Here is a 22,915-nt window from a genome sequence, read left to right on the forward strand (position 1 = left end):
GAGGGAAGGAGGCTCTGAGCTGCTTGTAGGAGCTTGTTGTTCAAGGCGGGGTGCAAAAGCCTGGTCTTTCAGTTACTTTGGTGATGCAATCCTTTCCCCTTAGCCAGGAGGCTTTCCCACAATGATGATTACATTTACGAAACCTTCAGCTTTTAACGTATGCCTGAAGTCACCCCTGGGGCAGGCATCCACTCCAGATTTTGTGTGGTTTCTTTTTTTTCTGAATTTCTGTTAATGTACTTATTTAAATTCATATACTTCAAATTACTTAAATGTGGCATTTTGCTTTAAATTATAAATTTTGCCCTTAAGATCTAGCATAAAAAGTTTTACCCTTGCGTGACTTTAATAGGATTTCATGACAACGTAAGCCCACCACTGTCCCAGAACTTCGCCTGCACCCTGTCCCTGAGGCGCTGAGGCTCTGGGTGATGGTGCCCCAGGGCATAGCCTTGGAGTCAGATGGACTGTTTCTTCTTACAGTCACCTCTTTATTGAAAGCCTGTGCCAGGTAGCTGGGCATCCTGATTTGGTATTTTACAGAAACGTTCGGAAATGTGCTATGTGTTATATACGACACTTTTTTCTTGCGGCGTTTTTACCCCTTAGGCCCTCAAGACAGGATTTGGGGGTTGGTTAGTTTATGAAAAGTCTTCCATTTTCTGCTCATCTAAGGTATCGTGTAGCTAACACTTGACTCATGAAAATGAAGTAAGCATCCAACATGCTTTTTCCTCAACCCTAGTTAGGCCAACTCATAGTAGGAAAGTTAGATATTAAATTGGAAAGGCTTTCTTTGCGTTATTTTTTTGTTAATGACTGCTTGCTTTATTTGTTTTTATTGAAGTATAGTTGACATACAATGTTATGTTAGTTTCAGGTGTACAACATAGGGATTTTACACTTGCATCCATTACAAAATGATCACCGTGATAAGTCTAGTAACATCTTTCCCCGTACAAACTTATTACAGTATTATTGACTATATTCCTTATGGTATATATTATATCCCTGTGGCTTATTTTATAATTGGAGGTTTGTACCTTTTAATCCCCTTCACTATTTCACCCACCACCTTCAGCCCCTCCCATCTGGCAACTGACCACCCATTTGTTCTCTATGAATCTATTTTTATTTGTTTCATTTTTTAGATTCCACATATAAGTGAGATCATATGATATTTGTCTTTCTCTGCCTGTCTTATCTCATTTAGCGTAATACCCTCTAGATCTATCCATGTTGTCGCAAACAGCAAGTTTTTTTTTTTTTTAATGGCCGACTAGGAATATTCCTCTGTTTGTGTGTGTGTGTACATACCACATCTTTTTTCGTTCATCTATTGGTGGACACTTCAGTTGCTTCCATATCATGGCTATTGTAAATAATGCTTCAGTGAACATTGGGTGTGCACTTTATGTTTCTGAATTAGTGTTTTTGTTTTCTTCAGGTAAATACCTAGAAGTGGAATTGCTAGATAGTATGGTAGTTGTATTTTTAATTTTTTGAGGAAACCTCCATACTATTTTCCATAGTGGCTGCACCAGTTTACACTCCCAGCAGCAGTGCACAAGGGTTCCCTTTTCTCCACACCCTCTCCAGCATTTGTTATTTGTTGTCTTTTTGATGATGGCCATTCTGACAGGTGTGAGGTGACATCTTATTGTGGTTTTGATTTGCATTTCCCTGACGATTAGCGATGTTGAGCATCTTTTCATGTGTCTTTTGGCCACCTGTATATCTACTTTGGAAAAATGCCTACATGGGAAGGCTTCCTTAATATTTTATCTTTTGTGACAAAGTTATAGACAGCTTTGAAAAGTATTAGATTTAGACCAAAATTTCTGTCTCCAGTTTGCCACAGCTTAATGAGGGCTGAAATTTATGGACTCCTGTTGTCTGTCACAAGAAAGGTGTTTTAATTGGCAAGTGGTTTATTTGCGATGTCATTCTTCTGAACCCAGCAGAATGACTCATTGCCCTAAACGGTAACAATTTCTAGTACTGTAGCTGAGCTTAGGTCCTCATTCTTTTATTGAATATGCAGAGTACAAAACTATTCAGACCTCCCCAATACCGCAGAAAACCCCACACTAACTTTGTTTCCTGATGCAGGTTTGAATATCTTTTTAATTTTGACAATACCTTTGAGATTCATGATGACATAGAAGTGCTGAAGCGGATGGGAATGTCCTTTGGCCTGGAGTCAGGCAAATGCTCCTTGGAGGATCTGAAACTTGCTAAATCACTGGTGCCAAAGGCTTTAGAAGGTTATGTCACAGGTATGTTAACTCATGCTTTTTCAGTGTTGTCCTTGATTAAATGTCAGACCCTAACTTGCTAAAACCTTTCTCATAGAAAATTAAAGCCCACACTGTATGCCCTTCCTCAGTTCTGTGCCCTTCCCTACCCTAAAATGTAACCTCTCTCTTGAATTTCTTGTTTATCACTACGTGCTTTTCTTTAGAGACACAAACACAAACAAATATAGTAAGCTGGAAACAGTTTATTAGTTTTGCCTAATTCTCACCTTTACATAAATAGAATCATAGTGATATATTCTTTTGTGATTTGAATTTTTTCACTCAACATCATGTTCTTTAGATTTGTCCACATGGTTTCATATAGCTGTAATTGATGCATTTTTACATAGAATTCTTATATGCATAGAATTCTAGTATGTGGGTAAAGCACAATTTATTTGTTCATTTTACTGATCATAAACCTTAAGTTTGTTTCCAGTCTCTTGATATTTAAACAGTGCTGCTTCGAACATCCCCGTAACTGTATCCCGGTGACCGTGTGCAAGTGTATAGAGTGAGATTGCTGGGTCAGAGTCGGGTGCATCTTAATTAAGTTACTAGATGATGCCACAGCTTTCCAATTTGATTTTGCCAAGTTACATTCTCACCTGCAGAGTGAAAGAGTTTTATCTTCCCAGGCAGGTGGATGTGAAATGGTATTGTAATTTTTTAAAATTGAGATTTAATTCATGTACCATTAATACACCATTTTTTTCAAAAAGTTATTTATTTTTGGCTGCATTGGGTCTCTGGTGCTGCGCGCGGGCTTTCTCTGGTTGCGGCTAGCAGGGCTACTCTTTGTTGCTGTGTGTGGACTTCTCATTGCGGTGGCTTCTCTTGTTGCGGAGCACGGGCTCCAGGCGCGCGGGCTCAGTAGTCGTGGCTCACAGGCTCAGTAGTTGTGGTGTGCAGGCTTAGTTGCTCCACGGCATGCGGGATCTTCCCAGACCAGGGCTTGAACCCGTGTCCCCTGCATTGGCAGGTGGATTCTTAACCACTGCGCTACCAGGGAAGCCCAAAATACATTTTAAAGTGTACAATTCAGTGGTTTTAAGTATATTTACAGGGTTATTATGCAGTCATCACCAACTATTATCTCATTCTAAAACGTCTTATCACCCCAAAAAGAAACCCCACATACACTAGCAGTCACCCTTTATTCCTCCTTTCCTCCCGGCTCCTGGCAACCACTGATCTACTTCCTGTCACTGTGAATTTGTCCATTCTGGACCTCTCATGTAAATGGAATCATATAATATGTAGCCTTGGTGACTGACTTGTTTTACTTAATGTAATGTTTTCAAGATTCATCCATCCTGCTTCATCCCTTTTTATTGCCTTTGTGCAATAAAATTGTTTAATTGTTTAATTGTTTAATTAAACAATTGTTTAATTGTTTTGTGGATATACCACATTTTTTTAATCCATTTGTTAGTTGGAGGACATTGGGATTGTTTTCGGTTTTTAGCTATTATGAATGATGTTGCTATAAACATTCTTGTACATGTTTTTTTATGAACATAAGCTTTTGGTTCTGTTGGGTGTATGCCAGGCAGTGGAATTGCTGGGTCATATGATAAACAGTATTTAACATTCTGAGGAACTGCCAAACTATTTTCCAGAGCAGTTGTACTGTTTTACAATCCTACCAGCAATGTACCAGGTTCTGATTTCTCCATATCCTTCTCCACGCTTGTTCATCTTTTTTATCGCAACCATCCTGGTGGATGTGAAGTGGTGTTTCACGGTGGTTTCAATTTGCATTTTCCTCATGACGGATGATGGTGAGCATCTTTTCATGTGTTTACTGGCGATTTGTATATCTTCCTTGTAGAAATGTCTATTCAGATCCTTTGCCCATTTTTAAATTGGGGTGTTTTAAGAGTATAGTGACTGTACTTGAAAATGGAAACACTGTTTTGCATGTTCTAAATTTCAGATTTTCACTAACTCAGAAATCTTCTTTATGACTGTCCTAGTTCCTAAGACTGTGGTACATTCTGCACATATAATTTGGATGTATAGACAAAAGCATTCTTTTGCCTTTGCCAGTTTCCTTCATTTATAAGCATTACTACCTAGAACTAATATTAAAATGCCTTTAAAACATGATGAGAAATTCTAAAGTATATTAAGTCAAATATAAGCAAAGAGGTTGTTTTTATTTTGTTTTATGGTTTTGGCCCTTTAGTCACAAGAGTCTGTTGATGGAGATTTGGTTTCTGTTGGATTTAGTTTTTAAGTTAGCACCGCCCGCCTCCTGCAAATGGGACCCCCTCTTCTTGCCCCTCAGCGACCCAGTCCCCCATCCTCACCCCGACCTGCATCCTCACCCCGAGGGAGCTCCCCTCGCTCCCCCCAGAGAAGGACCTCCTGTTTTATTAGCAGCTCAGGCATCCTAGCCGTCCAGCAGGGTCTGCATAAAGCTCTTACTCCATAAATCTCCAGGACTTTATTTTAGCTCATTCTCAGTGAAAAGACTCAGGGCGATTAGGCGGGCTCTGTGGCTTTGATCTCTTCGTGACCTTGTTTGCAGACCGGGATACAGACTTTCAGGTTAGTTCAGAAGCAGAAGCGTGTGTGCCTTCAGTATGTGGAGGGACAGGGTGGCTCTTGAGGAGGGTTGTGAGAACCGTTGTGTGGGTCCTAGGAAAGAAAGAAATGTTGGCTTTTCAGAGCCATTGTGAAAAGAAAATGTGTCAAGAGCTGTGTTCTGGCAGAAGGTTTCCATACGTACTAATTGATAACACTTAGCACAGGATTCTGGCTTTAATTTCATTATGTACGGACTTGTTCGTTTAAAGTCTACTCTTCTTCTTAGAATTGAAGGGTTTTTGTTGTTGTTTTTTCCCCCACAGCTGCCTTAGTTCGCCTGGGAAGAAAAGATCCACAAGGCCATTTTAAGATGAATGTAGTCATTTAGTTTACTTTTTTCCTACGTGGGAAGCCTCTCACTTGGTCAGGTAGTGCCAGGATAGTGGAGTTTCCAATCCCAGTACACAGTTTCTTTTCCTTTTTGCACAGTGATTATAAAACTATCTTGGTTAAGTATAATAAAAGCTCATTTGGCAAATTACACTTTCTCAGCATACACTTGGTCTTATCTCACAACGTAAGTCAAATAAGTTTCTTTTTTAGGAATGCATTTCTGCTATACCTACCACCTGTGTTGTAAACTCACCGTTGAAAGAGATGGTACTCCTTCTTGCGGTAACAGTTAGATCTCAGATGTTCCAGTCACTGCCTTCTCTGAGCTAACATTCTAGATAAGGAGACAAGCGTTAAACAAGTCGAAGTACAATAAGAATTGGTCAAGGTCGTGATAGGAAAACTATGGTAAATGCATAGAAAATGAGATTGCAAGGACGTAGCCAAAATGTTTCATACAGACTAAAACAGCAACGCCTGTCTCGCCCTCATGAAAAAAGCGACTGTGCGTGGCCTTTTAAAATAAGGTCTAGTTCAAGTTGTAAAGCAGAGGGTACCAGGAAGAAGACTAGGCCTCTAGTGCCTAATAGCACTGAGTTCACCAGGGGACACGAAAGGACGGCGTGCTGGGGGCCTTGGGCAAAAATGTGTCCTTCTGGCCTAAGACACTGCGACTTGACTTTGTCTGCACCCACTCGTGCTCAGCTTGTTAACACCCCGGCCAGAGGCTTTTGTGCTGAGCCCGGCGGGTGTCCAGGAGTACTACAGCTCTCACTGTACTGCGTGAGCTGCCCTCTCGAGGTCTTCTGTAAGAAGAAAGAATGAAGAGTCTGTGATTGGTTTAATTTGAATTCTTTCCTGCTGTAGTCTGCTTTCCTGTATCCCCACCCCACACCGCTCTTATGTTCTGTTTTCCAAGCTGAAGAAACCTGGGTTCTTCCCTGGGCAGGAGACTCGTCCGGCTGTAATTCAGAACAGGCCAATGGCCTTACTTGTCTGTGTTTTCTTCACGCCATAACAAAAGCAGCCACGGAACTTACAGAGCTGCCATCTGTTTTTGTTTTTCCCTGTAGATATCTCCACAGGACCGTCGTGGTTAAATCAGGGACTGCTTTTGAACTCTACCCAGTCAGTTTCAAACTTAGACCTGACCGCTGGTGCCACCTTGTCCCAATCAAGGTACGTATTTTTTCAGGGTGAGAAGGGCGAGCCGCGAAGCCCTGACCCTCCCTGGAGGGGAGAGCCAGCGTGCTGCGCCGGCCGGCCGGGTCCCAGGCGGCTCCGGCAGGGCTGGCCTGCGGCTCCCCCCTTCCCCGGGTTCTTTTCCCTGTGTTCTCCAAAGCTTGAGACATCCACCACGTTAATGAGCCTGTGTGTTTTCAATTGTTTGCTAGTGCAAACCAAGGGTTGTGCTTGGATGCTGAAGTGGCCTTAGCAACGGGGCGGCTCCTGGCCGCAGACACTCACCGGTCCGGCAGTGCGGCCTCCCACTGCTCTGAGTCCCGAGGCGAGACCCCCTGTTCCCTCAACGACGAGGACGAGGACGAGGACGAGGAGGACTCCTCCTCCCCAGAATAAAGACAGGCGCAGACCCACGTTCTGCTCTTTGATGCTCATGTGTGTTTTTAGTGTGAGCTCTTGTGTTTGAAACGATTGCTTCGGTCTTTGCCTTTGTTTGCACTGTGTGTTCAGTGAAAACTAGGGAAACACAATAAGCAAATTACCTGAAGGCTGAGAGGATTGAGGTGAAAGTTAACGTAGTGTGAATGAAAACCCTGAACGACAGAGCAGTAGATCACATGGCAAACAAAGCACGTACTCGGAGGTGGCAGAGGGGATAGTCCCTGACTTGGCAGCACGAACGCAGCGCATTTATCTTCCGTGAGGCGGGGCGCCGTGGCCCCCAAACCCACGCAGCCCTCCTTATTGCCGAGGTGGCTCCATGAACAGTCCCCGACGGCCGTGTGCCCCACGCCCCGCTCCCTGCTCTGGGCTGCCTTTCACGAGGCGGAGCTGAACGCGAGAGGTTCCCGGTGGGAGGAGCTGTACAGCGAGGGATGGAGACCCTCGTGGCCCAAGGAGCACAGATTGAACCGCTGAACTAGTTGAAAGTCTAGTCGAGGTGCTTTACGCATCCGCTGCCTTAGACGGCTTCTAGAAAGGAGCGAACGCTAATTCTTGAGTACTTAAGTGACATTTAGAATAATTTATAGTCAAACTGAAATGATCACTATTAGCCAATGCATTGGTGCATAGAATTTTCTAGGGCTACTTCTGGAAGCCAAAATAGAATAGCATTTCCACGTGCATTAAATACTTTGCCAGCACTGCCTTTCGCCAGCAACCTAAATCTGGAGTTTTACAAGAGAAGAAAATTGTCTCTATCGTTTTAATCAGAGCTATGCATTTCATACCGCTTTTTCACCTAGAACAAAACAAAGGAACAAGTCCCTATGACCGAGTTGCTTGCTTACAAGTTCCCTGCCGTAATTGTATGATTTCACCCCGTGTGCAATTTGTGAAAATGAACTGTCATTACTTTTGTCTGAAAAGTATTTCCAGAATACGAACAGCAATGTTTTCCTGTCCATGTCACCTTTGGTACATTCTCATTCATCAAAATGACCATATTGGGTTGATTCCTGGGTCAAACGCATTTCAAACTCACCCGATATTCAGTGTTTCACAGAAACACCAAAAAACTTTGAGCACTCCAGGTGACTGGGTGTGCAGTAGATCAGGACATAGACTGTCAGGTCAGAGCCAAAGATGCCGTTAGGAACCCGCGCACTGCTGGGTTCACTTCCCGCCCCTCTGAATACGAGTGTGGAGACACTGCCCCCACAGCCGAACCCCGACCTAAGCGCACATTAGTTAAGGTCTTGGAAAGGAGCAAACGATAATGGAAGATTAACTCTAAATCTCTGACTTGAATCATTTGGATTTGCCCCGAGATTATGCATCCAGCGTCTGTGGGCTCAGCGCTGAGCTCAGCCCAAACCGGCTCTTCCCTAAGCCCCGCGGGGGAGCGCGGGAGCCGGTGCCCACAGTGAGCCGGCGGGGAAGGGCCTGGCTGACCCAAACAACCAGTACACAAGGATGTACAACTCCAAGTTCCTTTGAGACAAAACGCATTCCATCAGGAATAAGCCATAGCGCAGACTCAGAGTGCGGAGGGGCCGGAGAGGTGGAGGCAGGTGCAGGAGGGCCCCGTAGCAGCCTGAGTTCCGGGCCACCCTGAGGCCGGGGCGGGCCCGGGAGGGAGGGCCCGAGGGCCTCCAGGGCACGTTCTGCCTGGAAGGTGTCAGCTGCACCATCAGGGAAAAACCGGGTCTCCTTCAGGCTGCCTCTCCCTCTCCCAAACCCAACTTTTCCTGCCCCTGTACTTGAAAGGGGCCCAGCGGGGACCTGGAGAGGCCCAGGGCCACAGCGGGCTTTTCAGACTTCAGAATACCATGCCGCAGGTCCCAGGGCCACACATCGGCGTTCATGACAGGTGCACCGATTGTGAGCACTCCTCTACCAGGTAGCGGGCTCCTTGCCAGAGTTCGTGGGGCACCGATCCCCTCCCTTCTCTGTTCTCTCTCTGCTGCTGATAAAATATGGGTTTAAAAGAAAAAGCAACCAAAGACTCCTCTTACCATTCATTACTGGTGCCCCATCGGTGGCCTCCGCAGCCGGCGAGCAGTGTGTGGTGCTTGTCGGGCAGGAAGTGGCCTCCGTTCCTCAGTGACACACTTGGGTTACTGCTAAGGACGCCCGGCAGAGTCACACTGTGATCACAGGATGTGTTGTCACTGGTTACCTGAGCAGAAAGCTAGACTCAGATGTTTAGAAAGAGCAATGCTGTCATTCTTCTGCTTCTCCCCTAAACAGATTTATGTGGTTCTAAAGTTCGTTACTCAGTCACAATTTCATATAGAAATCAAACAGGAAAAAAAAAAAAAAAAAAGGAAATTGTGGTTACAACATCCAGGCTTCTCTATAGGAGGAGCACTTGGGGTTATTTGCACACGCACATGTCCACACACACGCAGACACCCCTCCCAGAGGGTGCTGGTTACACTCTGCTTGGGGGAAGTTCAAGAGTCCCCTTTTCCCTCAAGCGCCAGTGTATTCGGTAACCTTTCCGGTGCACGGTGTCGCCCAGTCAGTGAAGTCGTGATCCGTTTAGCACCCGCGCAGGTGGCACCAAGCCTGCCGTCTTTGGCCCTGATGTGGGAGGGTCCAGGCAGTGCCCACGGCGCCCAGGCAGCCGCCCACACTTCCTGCCCTTCCCCGCTGCGCGTCTGTCTGACCCGCTTCATTTTCTCCCGTGATGACAAGGTGATGGGAGCAGCTTCAGTAAGTGTTGGCATAAACTGTGCCTTATGATCACAGAGGACCTCGGGGAGGGGCCGGGAAAGGAGGTGCCGAGACGGTGATTCCTCACCTCTCAGCGCTGCCCGCCCCCCTGCAAAACTTTACAAATGACCCCTGTCTTCTAGAAATGGTGGGGAGAAAACTGTCGGCAGTTGGCTGCCACTTTACCGGGACAAAGAGGATAACTCTCTTCTTTGGCAGAATTTACAGTTGTCACCATACTCTGCCCTACCTGAAAAATGATGCCGGGGGCAGCCCCCAGGTACACATGAGCCCCGCAGGTAATTCAAGCAGCGATAACCACAAAGGAGTGGCTCACTTTAGCCGTGCAGACATCAGAAACTCGGCTGTTTGCTAAAACACAGCCCTTTCTGGGCTGCTCAGGTTGTAGAGACAGCAAAGTTTGGGTGTAACCTGGGCCCTGGGACGGTCAGAGCATAGTGGGCATGGGTGGGGCAGGGTTAGCAAAGGAAGGAAACTGCCTCAGCTCTTCCTACAAGAACCACACACGGGGAGAAGCCTGGTTAGCTTCATGCGTGAGTCACTTCAAGTGGCCTTTGACACCTCGCCAGGCCCCTCGCCTCGGGCACGTCTGTGAGGTGGACTTTAAGGCTGCACTGCCACAGTGGTCCCTGCAGGGTAGGGGCTGGACAGTGAATGGGAAGATTTAATCCTTCAGTAAGTGTTTGAGTGAATACAGAACAGAAGACGTTCAGGTTGATTCGTGCTATGGAAAAAATGACAGGGACATGGGGCAGTGGGGGAAAGGCTACTTTGGCTGGCGGTATCCGGGGAAGGCCCCCTGAGAAAGTGACTTCTGTTCTGAATCAGACAATTGAAAGACCTCCCTACCAGGCCACCCTACCCCATAACGTGCACTTGGAAATCTCTGCTAAATTCCGAAGGCCCCACTCTTCCAGCTTTCAGTGTACATTTTGGAGTCTGTCAGGGAATTTCTAAGATTAATAAAAGAAAACCAAACTTAGCTACCAGCAGTAGCCATAAACTAAGAGAACATTCTAACCCATGGAGGTCTCCTTGTTGGCTCTGTTACCTTCCAATTGAACCTACACAATAGGAAAGTGAGTAGAAATGGAGAACTTTTCTAGGTGTTTTCTTCTAGTTTTACAAGTTGTTAGATACATAAAGATCTACTTTTTATATTAGATATATAAAAGAGAATCTTTTATCCTGCATATGGACTCGTTTTAGCAGAGCTGAAGACTACCTGAGGTTCATTTTCCCAAACGGGTTCCCCATTTTCAGTCACCCGAAGCAGTGGTCCCCCAGCACTGACGATCACTCACACACATTTATCCAGACCCACGGGGTGTGCCAGGGCCCCTGCATGACGCCGCTTGAGCGGCCCTCAGAAGCGTGCCTCCCTGCCCTCTGATTCACAGTCATACAACGTTCAGTGCATTTGCTTAACTTCCATTCAAGCCGAAGACTATTACCCAAAAGGAATATAGTGTCTGACGTTGACTTTACCGTTTTCTAAGAAGTTCAAGCTAATGCCCACGTAAATTACATTTCTCAGGAATTAGCCAAGATCTCTGGAAAGCTGTGCGTAGATAACCTTCAGGACCCCGTTTTCCCACCTATTCTACACTCGCACTGTGCTAAGGAAGAGAAGGTGAGGGCATAGACTCTGCCCTCCAGCTCTGACCTGGGAGTCCCTGACAAGTACAGAAGTTTCAGTGGCCGCAGGTGTTCACTGACCACGCTCTTGTGACAGAAGAAAGTATATTCGCTTACTTCTGTGCAGCTGTACTTTCAGATAAAAGCCTGTATTCTTACAGGGCCTTCGCTTTACACGAAGGCCTGTGAATTCCATGCTGTCGTGACCCCTTGCTACTCCAGCAGATTGGACTTCGGTCCTCTGCCTGTAGCTGCCTTAGAAGCCAGCGTAGTGGACACGTGGGGTCAGGACTCGCCCCTTCTCCACCAAGGGCCTCAGAATAGGGGCAAACCCTCCCCACTCACTCAGGCATGTGAAACCGGCCGGGGGCGTGACCGGCCCGATGCCCCTCAGCCTGTCTGGCAGAGCCTGCCCTGCATCCCGAATATCCCTCCTCCCGGGGCCCCACTGCCTCCTACAAACCCAGCCCTCACCCGGGTCCTCCCAGAGGGCTTCTGGGTTAGCATCAGCGCTCTGTCACACCAAGTGCTGAACAGCTGAGCAGCAGGAGTGGACTCCGCCCGTGGGTCCCGGCGAGAGGCTGTGGTGTCAGTCTCGGGCCTGTCCCAGCCCGGAAGACCCAGGCTTAGAAGAAACCCGTTCCTCCCTGGGCAGAGCCCTTCACACACGTTGGAGGTCAACTGGCCCTTCTGTAGCAATGTTAGCTTTTTTTCTGTCCGTGCCCGTCTCAACCAGGAGACGTCCCCAGATCATGTTTGGGTTTTAAAACCCGTCGCTTTGTCGCTTCAAACTCACCACGTTGTCACTTCCCATGCGCTGTCTTCAGCATGTCGGGCACTAATAGCAAATGGCCTGATGGTTCTGTGTGTTCAAGACTGGGGTCAAAGATTTCTCTCAAACCCAAAGTCTCTGGGGACCGAGATTCTCTTCTGCTAAGAGACTTCTCTGAGCGTGTTGCAGTTCTGTTTTTCCCAGTAGAACCGTGGCGGCTTCACCCGTTCGGTGTCCCGAAAGGCGGACCCGCCGGCCGCGCCGGAGCTCGGAGGCCCACCGTTCAGTACTGTGAGGTCTCCGAGGCGGCTGCTTGCCATCACCACCCTGACTGTTAGACAAAAAAGAAAGGCCATGAGCCCAAATCCCCAGCTGGTTCACCTGTTCATTTGTAGATGTCGTACTCTGATCCTGTGCTGATAGGTTTTATTTCCAGAAAATATAGTTCTGCTTTTTTCTGCATGAAGGAAACATCATGGTGCCACATGCTTTAAGCAGTTTAAACGAGAAATAAGGGGAAAATGCAAACACCACATCTGACCTGCCTAATGTAGACTTTATTAGATTGAAGTATCTAACCTGATTATTATTTTGTAGCATTCTCAAACTTTGTAAATAAATACCATTATTTTTATATGGAAATTTTATAGAAGAGCTATTTCTGTATACTTAATTATTCCTGGGTTTTCTGAAATTGCTTCCAATAGGTAATGGACAAGTGCTAATCTGTGTTCCTGTAAGGATGGTTCAAGGACCACCCACAGCAGAATTGATGGGGGGAGTTTTTAAATTTTGCCTCCCTAGGACCCACCCCAGACGCTCCCTCAAAAGCTCTGGTGGCGGGTGGGGGGGGAGCCTGGGAAGCTGTATTTTTAATAAACTCTGAGTGGGTCTTTTTGGCAATTACAGTGTGAGTGTCTGTCCATCCTGAAAGATTAAAAGAAGGAAAGAAAGAATAAGCATTTGAAATGAGTTTAAGTTGTGCTTGAGGAAAAAAATGTATCAGACTGTTCCATGATTTGAATGAGATGTACTGTAGAAAAAATAAATAATTTAAAATAACTGTGGTCTCATTAGTAGCAGACTGAGGGCGGTGGGGGTTAGTGAATACTGTGCAGTGCCCGGACCCCGGCCCCATCTGAGCCCCTCTCCCCAGGAATTGCCCTTAAAAGGGAGCTGCCTCACCCAAGGTTATATACCACACACAGCCAGTGAGGGGTACAAGAGGCCCAGCCGCCTTGCCCCAGTTGGGGTATCTGAAGGGCCGTCTCCATGTCAGAGTGCCTCGGGGAATTGGCTGGTTCCTCTGACGACTGTGTCGTGGCTCAGCTACCCTCTAGCCCACCCTGCACCCCTCACTACTTACAGGTCACGTCCCCAGAGCACTTCAATGCACATCCACCACCTGTCACCTAGGATGGAAATGTCAAGACATTTAAAAGGTTTTCTGCACTGGAGACCTGTGATTTTACATCTTTATAAGATCACCTTAGAAGATAATCGCCTAAAGAATAATGTCTTTGCAGTCTCAGGAACGACCGACTGTAATACAGTTTTTTAGGGAGAATGCTCATCTTCCCTTTAACCAAACCGGCATCAGAGAGACGAGCTACAGTGATGGGTACAGAGTGAGGCCCCAGGAGCCACCGTGGCCCCCAGAACCTCCTGCTCAAGCAATCTCTGCCTGCCTTGGGAGAGGTGGGAGCCCTTGATAACGCTGTCTTATATGCAGTCTGAGCTGGGTGCGTGGTGGGCACGTGGACAGTCGGAAGGGTTTGGCGCAATTGGGGCATGGCAGGATGGGGCCACGTCTTAAAGAGACACTAGGAAATGGTGAAGGAAGCACTCACTTGAATGTTAATGTCCAGTGGGACTTCCCTGGGGGTCCAGTGGTTAAGACTCTGCGCTTCCACTGCAGGGGGCACAGGTTCAATCCCTGGTCGGGGAACTGAGATCCTGCAAGCCATGCTGCATGGCAAAAAAAAAAAAAAAGAATGTTAATGTCCAGGAAGAAAGGCATCCTCCCTTAAAGACTCTCCCTTGAGTTGAGCAGACCAAGTCAGTGATGGTGGTGTGGACTGTCCAGTGTTGAAGTGGGGAGCCAGTGCCCGCCCCCTTTCCCAGGGACTTCCTGGAGTGGTGAGCCCAAGCTGGTAGCAGGTCCTCCCTAGGGCCATTTGGCGAACGTGTCCAAGGACCCATGCGAGTAACACTGGATCACGTATTTGGCCATGAGGACGTGCTTTGCTCTTGTGGCCGCATGGGGGATGTCGTGCGAGACTGCTGGGAGTGTCGTTGGTAGCTGTCAACACAGCCAGTGGCCACGGGATTGGCCGGGGAGATGTCCGCAGAGCCCCAGCAGTTGTTTACGTCACCCAGTTCCTTGAGCTGGGCTCTGCTGAGGCGACAAGGCATCAGCGAGAAGACGGCCTCAGCCAAGGGTCTTCCCCAGAAGCCAGAACTCATCTGACAATCGACTGTTGCCTTTTTCGGTTCCTACTCCCAGAAGCTAGTTTTTCCCCATTCCATCGGACAGACGAACTGCTACAGTAGTTCCATCCTCCTTCCATTTCTGTGTCTTATTTATTTGAGCGTTGGCTCCTCTAACTGCTGCTTGTGCCTGAGAACACCTCGAAACTTCCCCCGTTTCTTGCCTGGGAAGAGGGCTCCGCGTGTTCATACCGTGAACAACCGCCAAATGCCCGGGAGCTCCCTGCTCACTGCCAGCTCAGCCTTTCTTCCCGAGAGGCCTCTCCAGCTTCTTGCTGAAACTTGCTTTCAGGAAATCCAAGCGTATAAAATGCTCTGTAGTAAAGGCAGGCCTGTATCAGGATGGGTGAAACCAATCCCACTGAATGCAAAGTACAATTTGTCATGACCCCTCTTTCACTTCCATGCAAATCACTTTGCCATTTCTGCCACTGGGGCACAGCTCCCATCGCCAACCACTTCCTTCTCGCTTGCTTGTCTCCTGCCTTACTCAAGGGCCTCGAGTACTATGATGCCTGTCATACTGAGGTCAGGAGATTTGTTTTCATGCCCTAGCACTTGGCCATGGCCCCCAAAAGCCAGAATTTGATTAGAAATCCCCAAAAGAGTATGCACTAAAGCCCCAAAATAATGGTCCTTAAAAAGGTACCATCTCCACAGGATTTATTTTCAGATTCTGCTAATAAATAGATTTGTTTTTGAACCTCCAGTGAACAAAGTCTTGTATTGCATCTTTAAAAAAAATATTTTATTTTTGGCTGCATGGGGTCTTAGTTGTGACACATGGGATCTTCGTTGAGGCACGTGGGCTTCTCTCTAGTTCTGGCGTGCAGGCTCAGTAGTTGCAGTGCGTGGGCTCTCTAGTCGTGGCGTGCAGGCTACAGAGCGCATGGGCTCTGTAGTTGCGGCATGCAGGCTCTCTAATTGTGTTTTGCGTGCTCAGTAGTTGCAGTGCATGGGCTTAGTTGCCCCACAGCACGTGGAATCTTAGTTCCCTGACCAGGGATCGAACCCACGCCCCCTGCATTGGAAGTGCGTCTTCTTAACCATTGGACCACCAAGGAAGTCCCTTGTATTGCATCTTTAATCTGAATACAACAAGAAGTGCTCTCACAGAAGGTGTCTGTAGAACATCTAGGTGCGGCCTGCTTCGTGCGATGGGCCATTGGAGCAGTGCTGGGCTCTTCCACTCCTGCCCGTCCTGTGATCATCTAAAAGATGAACAGTTTCCTCAAGGTTTATCAAAATTCAGTTTATAAATCACTATTAACAGTTATAAGAATGATAGATTTTTTACTTTAAAAATACTTGTGGAAATTATTTTTTAAGAACAAAACCCAGGGATTTCCCTGGCGGTCCATTGGTTAAGATTCCGTGCTTCCCCCGCAGGGGGCACGGCTTCGATACCTGGTTGGGGAACTAAGATCCAGTGTGCCATAAAGCACGGCAAAAAAAAAAAAAACACAAACCAAAACGTGAGCCCAGTGGACACTCTTGAAAGTCAGACTAAAGGCATGTAAGGAGACAGAGACCATCAAACTGCAGTTCCTACTGGGGGCGGTTAGTGTCCCGCGGGCCTCGTCAGACAGGCAGGCGGGCCGGGGCAGGCCGTGGGGCTGCCTGCTTCTTCCTAGGTGTTGGCTCCGACCCTGGCAGCACCACAGAGAAGACAGGCAGCTTCAAAAGCCACAGGCTCTGGCTTCCTCACCTGCACTCCTGGATGCAGACCTTTGGAGGAGGCGTCTGTCTTCAAAGACAGTGTTTGTTAACGGGCAACACCTTCTCCAGGGCTTCCAGAGACAAATTCCTCAAAAGACATTTCTAAAACCTCTGGAATGAGGGTCGGTATCAGGGCAGCTGTTCCCTCCTTGTTGGGCCTCTGTGCCAGGAACCTGGCCTGTACGTGACTGGGCAGGTTAAGGACAGGTCTGACCAAAGAAATCTGCTTGCTGAGGGGAGAGAGTTTCCCCCGTGGCTTCCCCACCCTGAATCCCTTTTGAAAGTCTTCTCAGAGCCTGGAGGGCAAAAGCATGAGCAAGTTGCAGGGTTGGCTGGAGTTAGGCCGGGGAGGTAGGTGCTTGCTGGGGCCACTTCCAGTCATCATGATAAAGGACAGACACGGAGCAGATGGGGAAAAAAGTCCAGGAGAAACACCACGGGCAGAACAAACACAGAAATGAAAAACTGCGACACCCACGTAGCATGAGCCATGTGGGCCATGGAGGCGCTGGAGGGCCTCGCCCGTCAGCCAGTAGCGGCTGGAAAGCAGCACAATCTCCTGTGAGGTGGCCGTGTGCTTTGCTTAAGTTTTTGTTTGTAAGACTCAACAAATACCAGCTACTGCACTGGGAGTCCTTGATGGAGTTAAAGTCCTGCTGGGTATACGGGTAATGGATTGACGAGATAAGTCGGTAACACAGTCTACTCATCTGATGAGCTTGGATGAGCTGGCATTTGAGAAATTTTAGTTGACTTTTTTTTTTTGCGGTATGCGGGCCTCTCACTGCTGCGGCCTCTCCCGTCGCGGAGCACAGGCTCCGGATGCGCAGGCTCAGCGGCCATGGTTCACGGGCCCAGCCGCTCGGCGGCATGTGGGATCTTCCCGGACCGGGGCACGAACCCGTGTCCCCTGCATCTGCAGGCGGACTCTCAACCACTGCGCCACCAGGGAAGCCCGGTTGACGTTTATTTACATTTGCGTGTGTGTACACAAATTCCGTAATTCCTAGGCATTGTCTGAAAACAAAATTCTAATTTTTCTGTAGGATTTTGTCATGTTCAATAAGCAGTATTAGAACACACTCTGCGGTTGACAGTCTGTTGACTTTCTTGGCAAATTTTTAAGTGAAGAGAGACACAGTCAGGAAAGTAGGGAGTGTAGCCAGGCTTTGGCCAGATCATTCATGCTGAAGGTGAGTGCTATTTGGTTATTCAGGCTAACCAAAGGGTCAACATAAAGAGTGCGTAGTTCACCTGTTCATTCGTTCATTCATTCACTCGTTTGCACACCTTGACCTGTCTTCCTCCCTTTGATGACAGCTTGTGAGCACGTAGGGGTGGGCTGGCTGGGGCCGTTTGAGGGACCTCCGTGCAAGAGGAGGGAGGGAAGCCCCTGCAGCTCACAGGCTCCAGCATCACAAACCGGCACCCACCTCACTCGGAAATTCTCAGGCTTCACTGTCAGTGGGAGGGAACCCAGGGAAAATCTTTGTCTCTCAGAAATTAGAAGTTCTCTGAAAATAACCTACAGTAGGAACTTGTTTCTTATACATGGACTTTCTTTCATCTTTGTAAATTCAGGGCCTGGCACAGTAACTGGTATGTAATGATAGGTTCTTAGTCTTTTTTGAACCAGTGAATGAACGAACGAACGCATGAACAGGTGAACTACACGCTCTTTATGTTGACCCTTTGGTTCGCCCGAATGACCAAACAGCACTCACCTTCAGCATGAATGATCTGGCCAAAGCCTGGCTAACCTGGAAAGACTGACCTCTTAACCATCCTATGTTCTGCTGGATTGAGTCAAAAGAGGACAAGATGGTGAAAAGAGTGAGACATTTGCCTGGCTTCGGAAGTAACTGGGAGATAGGAGCAAATAAGCTGATGCAAGGAGAAAAACTCTGCCTCTTGGGGAGAAGGTCGGGGGTAGCAGGCCTCACTGTCACCCGCCTCTGGGTCCTACCTGACAAATCCTTTCTAGTGACTCGCCCACAGGCCCGACTGTGCTTTTCCAACCAGCCCAGGCCCCTGCGTACTATACGCTTCTCTCCCCACCAGGACGTTAGTAGTTTATTTTCTATGAGCCAGTAAGAGACCATGGAAAGATGAGGGCTCCACTCTGATAAGTCTCAAGCCAATATGGTTTGTGTTTCCAACACAGAAACAGCTGCTTCATGCCCCCCCGCCCCCGCCAGTCCGGTACCAGCTAGTTCTGTCTTTCCACTGCTGCCATTAACACACTTGTTCTAACCAGCAGCCACTGGATTTTTCCATACTTGAGTGTGGGCAGCTGTTAACAAGAGAACACCTGCCCAGAGAAGCCAGCAAGCATGGGAAGGAATGAGCTTGTCACACAGTCAAAAACAGATGACTAGGAACTACATGAAGTCCGTAGCACTTCCAGCTGCTTTCCATGTGAATTTATCAGTAACAACTCCACAGGAGAAGCTTGAGTGGGAGAGAAGGTGAGGGACTGTCCTAAGGTCACGAAGAGACCAAATCACTTGCAAAAGAGAGTTCCAGCCAGAGAGCTTACCTCACCCAATCTTTGTATCCAGGGAGGGAAAAGCCTTAAATGCTGGAGGGGCCAACACGAGGCTCCCCACAAGCCCTCTCCTCAGAAGTCCATTTTAAAAGGCCTCCTGGGACTTCCCTCGTGGTGCAGTGGTTAGGAATCTGCCTGCCAACGCAGGGGACAAGGGTTTGAGCCCTGGACCGGGAACAGCCCACATGCCGTGGAGCGACTAAGCCCGTGTGCCACAATTACTGAGCCCACGTGCCACAACTACTGAGCCCATGTGCCACAACTACTGAAGCCCGCGTGCCTAGAGCCCGTGCCCTGCCGCAAGAGAAGCCACCGCAATGAGAAGCCCACGCACTGCAACACCCACGCACCGCAACCAAGAGTAGCCCCCGCTCGCCACAACTAGGGAAAGCCCGTGCGCAGCAACGAAGACCCAACGCAGCCAAAAATAAAATAAATTTATAAAAAATAAATAAATTAAAAAAAATAAATTAAAAGGCTTCCTGGGCCAGGCACAGAGCTGTTTTCTTAGTCTCTGCACCCACAGGTGTATCACAGGCCAGGGATGCACCTCTCTTGGGGCAAAACTCTTTTAGTCATTTGTAGGTTGAATCAGCGACTAGTCTTTGATGGGGCAAGATACTTTTCTACTACCCCAGGGAACTGCCGCCAACCCCTAGCAAGTTTCCCAAGCTGAACGGTGGGCACTGGCTCCAGATGCCCACGGTGGTCAGAGTGGGCCTGGACCAGGGAGACTCTGAGGGAAGACAGAAATCCTTTGTTCCTAAATAATGAATCTTCTTTAACAGTAATGGCTCTCTTCTTCGGCGCTGCCTACAGAGCGGGCAGCATCTCCTACCCGGGATCATGGCTACCCTCAGACCACTGGTGAAGCCCAAGATGGTCAAAACCTGATGAACCAAGAAGTTCATCTAGCACCAGTCAGGCTGATGTGTCAGAATGAAGCGGAACTGGTGGAAGCCCAGAGGCATTGACAACAGCGTGCGCAGGAGATTCAAGGGCCAAAGGTTGATGCCCAACATCAGTTACGGAAGCAACAAGGAAACAAAGCACGTGCTGCCAGTGGCTTCCGGAAGTTCCTGGTCCACAGTGTCAAGGAGCTTGAAGTGCTGCTGACGGGCAACAAATTTTTCTGTGCTGAGACTGCTCACAACCTCTCCTCCGAGAACTGCAAAGCCAGCCGTTTTGGAGAGAGCAGCCCAGCTGGCCACCAGTCACCAATCCCAACGCCAGGCTGCACAGTGAAAAAATGAATAGACAGCTCGTGTGCACATTGTGTTTGTGTTAATAAAACCATGGAACTTGGCCAAAAAAAAAAAAGACACACCAGTAATAAAAAGCAGCTAAGGCATCTAGCGCTAATTGCCAGGCACTCCTCTAAGCACTCGCCCTACTTTACAGACAAAACTAAGGAAACAGAGAGGTTACTGTCCAAGGTCACACAGCTCTGAGCAGGGGGCAGAGTGAGGACTGAAGGCGAGCAGCCTGGCTCCAGGCTGTGCTCTTAAGGATAAATTAGAGCTGCCCCTAGTCCCTCCAAGGCAGTCTTTTCAATTCTGATAAGTGTATCGTCTTAAGTTTTATACAAAGAAATCCACGTCAAACAGGCTGTCATCTGACCCAGAGTTAGTTGGGGGCGGGGTGAGGGTGGTCAGTTCTCTGGGTTTTGAGGGGAATGAGAGTCTGGTGTTGAGATCTGTGCAGTTAGTTGGGACGGTGGCCCAGGAAAGAATGACTAAGGCCGAGAACAAAGCCCCTCTCTCTCCTGCGCCAGCCTCTCCCAGGGAGGGAAGTGTCTTTTGGAAGTGGGGTCCCCAGCAGACGGTGTCTGAAGGTGGCATGGCTGTGCCCACAAGTCTCCTGTGTTTGCCTCCCTGCCCACCTCTTGACCCTGTGAGTTTCTTTCTCAGGCAAGCTCTCCCCAAATGGTGGCCAGATGGTCCCCAGCAGCTGCTGGATTCCTCACTGCCCTCCAGCCCTCTAGCCCAGAGGTCAGCGCTTCTCCTGACCAGTGTCTTGGGGTTTACTCTTCTTGGACCAGCCTGGGCCACATGCCACCCCGACACCAACCAGTGTGGCTGCAAAGAGCATGCAGATGAGCTCGGCCCGGGCAACCCCTCGCCCTTGGAAACAGGTCGGTGTGGCAGCCCTGCCTGGACCGCGTGGCCTGAGGTGGGGAACATCAAGGCGCTGTGATGGGCCTGGCAGGGACAGGTCAGGGCAGGAAGAGACACGGACACCCGCATTTACCCAGAGCAGCCTTGCTGGAGGAGACCCGCTTAAAAGTGAAAGCATTTGCATTCTACAGCAACACTGTTTTATGTGCTGCTGTGAAGTTAAACACAGTGGGTGGGGGTGGTCTGGGCACTTACAAAAACAGCCACGCTTTTCAATAGTGCGTTGAAACGCTGGAATTCATGGGATGGCAGGTCTGGAGCAAAGACCTGGATTTCCGCTGCGGCTCCACTAAAAGTAAGTCCCTGGGCTGGACTTGTTTCCATCCTCACAGAAGAGGAGGCTCACCTCCGCCCTCCATGCCTCACAGGCATTTCAGGAGAAATATGAATGTGAAAGTGCTTAGCGCTGTTGCAGGAATGTTCAATCCTGAGCAAAATCCCTCAGGAACTGGGGCAAAGTGAGTATGGCCAGAAGTCAGTACGACAAACGACAAGTGCAGGGGCCTCTGGGGCCTTGGAGGACGGGGTGTCACAGGCAGCGCCGGGTGGGAGGGGAGACCAGAGGGCCACAGAGGTCAGGCTCCTGGGCTCGGGGGACTGACAATCACAGCTGAGAAAACACATACTTCACAGACTTGATACTTCTGCATCAGGAAACGGCACGAATGATCAGGTCTAAATAGAACAGACAAGCACTGACCAGCAGAGAGGCCTGCGAGCACAGCGGGCGGGCGTGGAGCCGCACATCCCCGGGGCAGGACAGCTGTGGACAGAGGCATATTCCCGGCAGGCAGGGGACAGTCGGGCCGGCAAGAGATTGAGTGCTACCTCAGGGGACCACCCATTTCAGAGGCCCTGTAATTAGGAGACACACAAAAGATGGCGACAGAGTACATGGAGAGAGCTGAAAAGGGTGAAAAGACCCGACTGCTACTACGTATAAAATAGATAACCAACAAGGACCTACTGTATAGCACAGGGAACTATACTCAATATTTTGTAATGATCTATACAGGAAAAGAATCTGAAAAAGGATATCTATATCTATCTATCTATCTTGTGCTGTATACCTGAAACTTACATGATATTGTAAATCAACTATACTTCCAATAAAAACAAAAGACTTTGAAAAAAAATAAAAATAAATAACAGACCCAAGTGGGCGTGTCTGCACTCGGTCTCCGCAACAGTTCAGAGAACAGGCTGTGCTTACCTGCCCAGGCCAACCCTAACCGGAGGGCTCTTCGTGGAAAAGACATCCAAGGAACCCATTCAGACTGCGAGGAGGAAAGGCACCGGTGGCTGCTGTGCGCATCTGCAGCTTCAACACGGAAGGTAACCACTAGTTGGGGTTCCTCTTGTAAAGCTGCCACAGGGGTCTGGGGCTCCCCGAATCTGGCTGATGCTTGGGGTCTGCTGGGGAACCACCTTACTTAGGAGGCCTCCTTAACAAACTTCCTTGGATGGATTTTGGGACAGTCTTGTCTTTAAAACAGCTGCTTCTGAGGGATCCAGATGACAGTCAAATTCCCACATGAGATTTTCAAGGAGCCCTTGTGCTACTTTTAAACCCTAATATGTGTTTCTCGTATTTACTTGCTACACACATATAAACATCACACTATTCTTTTCCAACTAATATGGATTTTAAATTCTGCTCGCTACACCAGATAAACTTCTTGTCCGTTGGAGTTATTTAAGGATCTGATAGAATCTTCTGCAATCCTTTCTCTCAGAGCATTTATAAAATGCAAATATCAAATTTAAAAAAAAAGGGGGGGGAATCCCCTGGCGGTCCAGGTTAAGACTCCACATTTTCACTGCTGAGGGCGCGGGTTCGATCCCTGGTTGGGGAACTAAGACCTCACAAGACGCGTGGCTCAGCCATAATAATAAAAAATAAAATAAAAGGCAAGTATCCTGAAGACTGCGTCTGCAGGTGTGATTATTGCCCTCCTTCTGGGTGGCTCCAGACTTA

General features: G+C 48.3%; 1 protein-coding gene, 1 long non-coding RNA gene and 1 pseudogene across 12 annotated transcripts in view; 2 read left to right on the plus strand and 1 right to left on the minus strand.

Moving 5' to 3' along the window:
• The window catches only part of TFDP2 (transcription factor Dp-2), a 162,051-nt gene extending 155,207 nt beyond the window's left edge, over positions 1-6,844 (plus strand). For all 9 annotated transcript variants that reach the window (XM_022582646.3, XM_022582647.3, XM_022582648.3 and 6 more), the window contains 3 exons: positions 2,113-2,279; positions 6,302-6,407; positions 6,623-6,844. In XM_022582646.3, coding sequence (XP_022438354.1) covers positions 2,113-2,279; positions 6,302-6,407; positions 6,623-6,806 — 457 coding nt within the window. In that variant the 3' untranslated portion in view covers positions 6,807-6,844. The remainder of the gene's footprint in view (positions 1-2,112; positions 2,280-6,301; positions 6,408-6,622) is intronic.
• On the minus strand, positions 1-14,835 carry LOC111179262 (uncharacterized). Of its 2 annotated transcripts, XR_002645870.2 has the most exons (4): positions 13,854-14,835; positions 8,870-13,415; positions 5,482-5,562; positions 1-4,946 (listed from the first exon to the last, which is right to left on the minus strand). It is a non-coding gene; the product is annotated as an uncharacterized LOC111179262 (long non-coding RNA). The 2 variants fall into 2 exon arrangements; XR_016393131.1 differs by having other exon boundaries at positions 1-5,172; positions 8,870-14,835.
• LOC149749429 (large ribosomal subunit protein eL32 pseudogene) overlaps positions 6,967-22,915 on the plus strand; it is a 23,493-nt pseudogene continuing 7,544 nt past the window's right edge. The window contains exon 1 of the transcript XR_016393130.1: positions 6,967-22,272. The product of XR_016393130.1 is annotated as a large ribosomal subunit protein eL32 pseudogene (transcript). The remainder of the gene's footprint in view (positions 22,273-22,915) is intronic.

Source organism: Delphinapterus leucas, chromosome 4 (assembly GCF_059928025.1).
Source record: "Delphinapterus leucas isolate spDelLeu-1000000601 "Yukka" chromosome 4, BTC_Dleu_Yukka2, whole genome shotgun sequence".
In the NCBI taxonomy this organism is placed as follows: domain Eukaryota; kingdom Metazoa; phylum Chordata; class Mammalia; order Artiodactyla; family Monodontidae; genus Delphinapterus; species Delphinapterus leucas.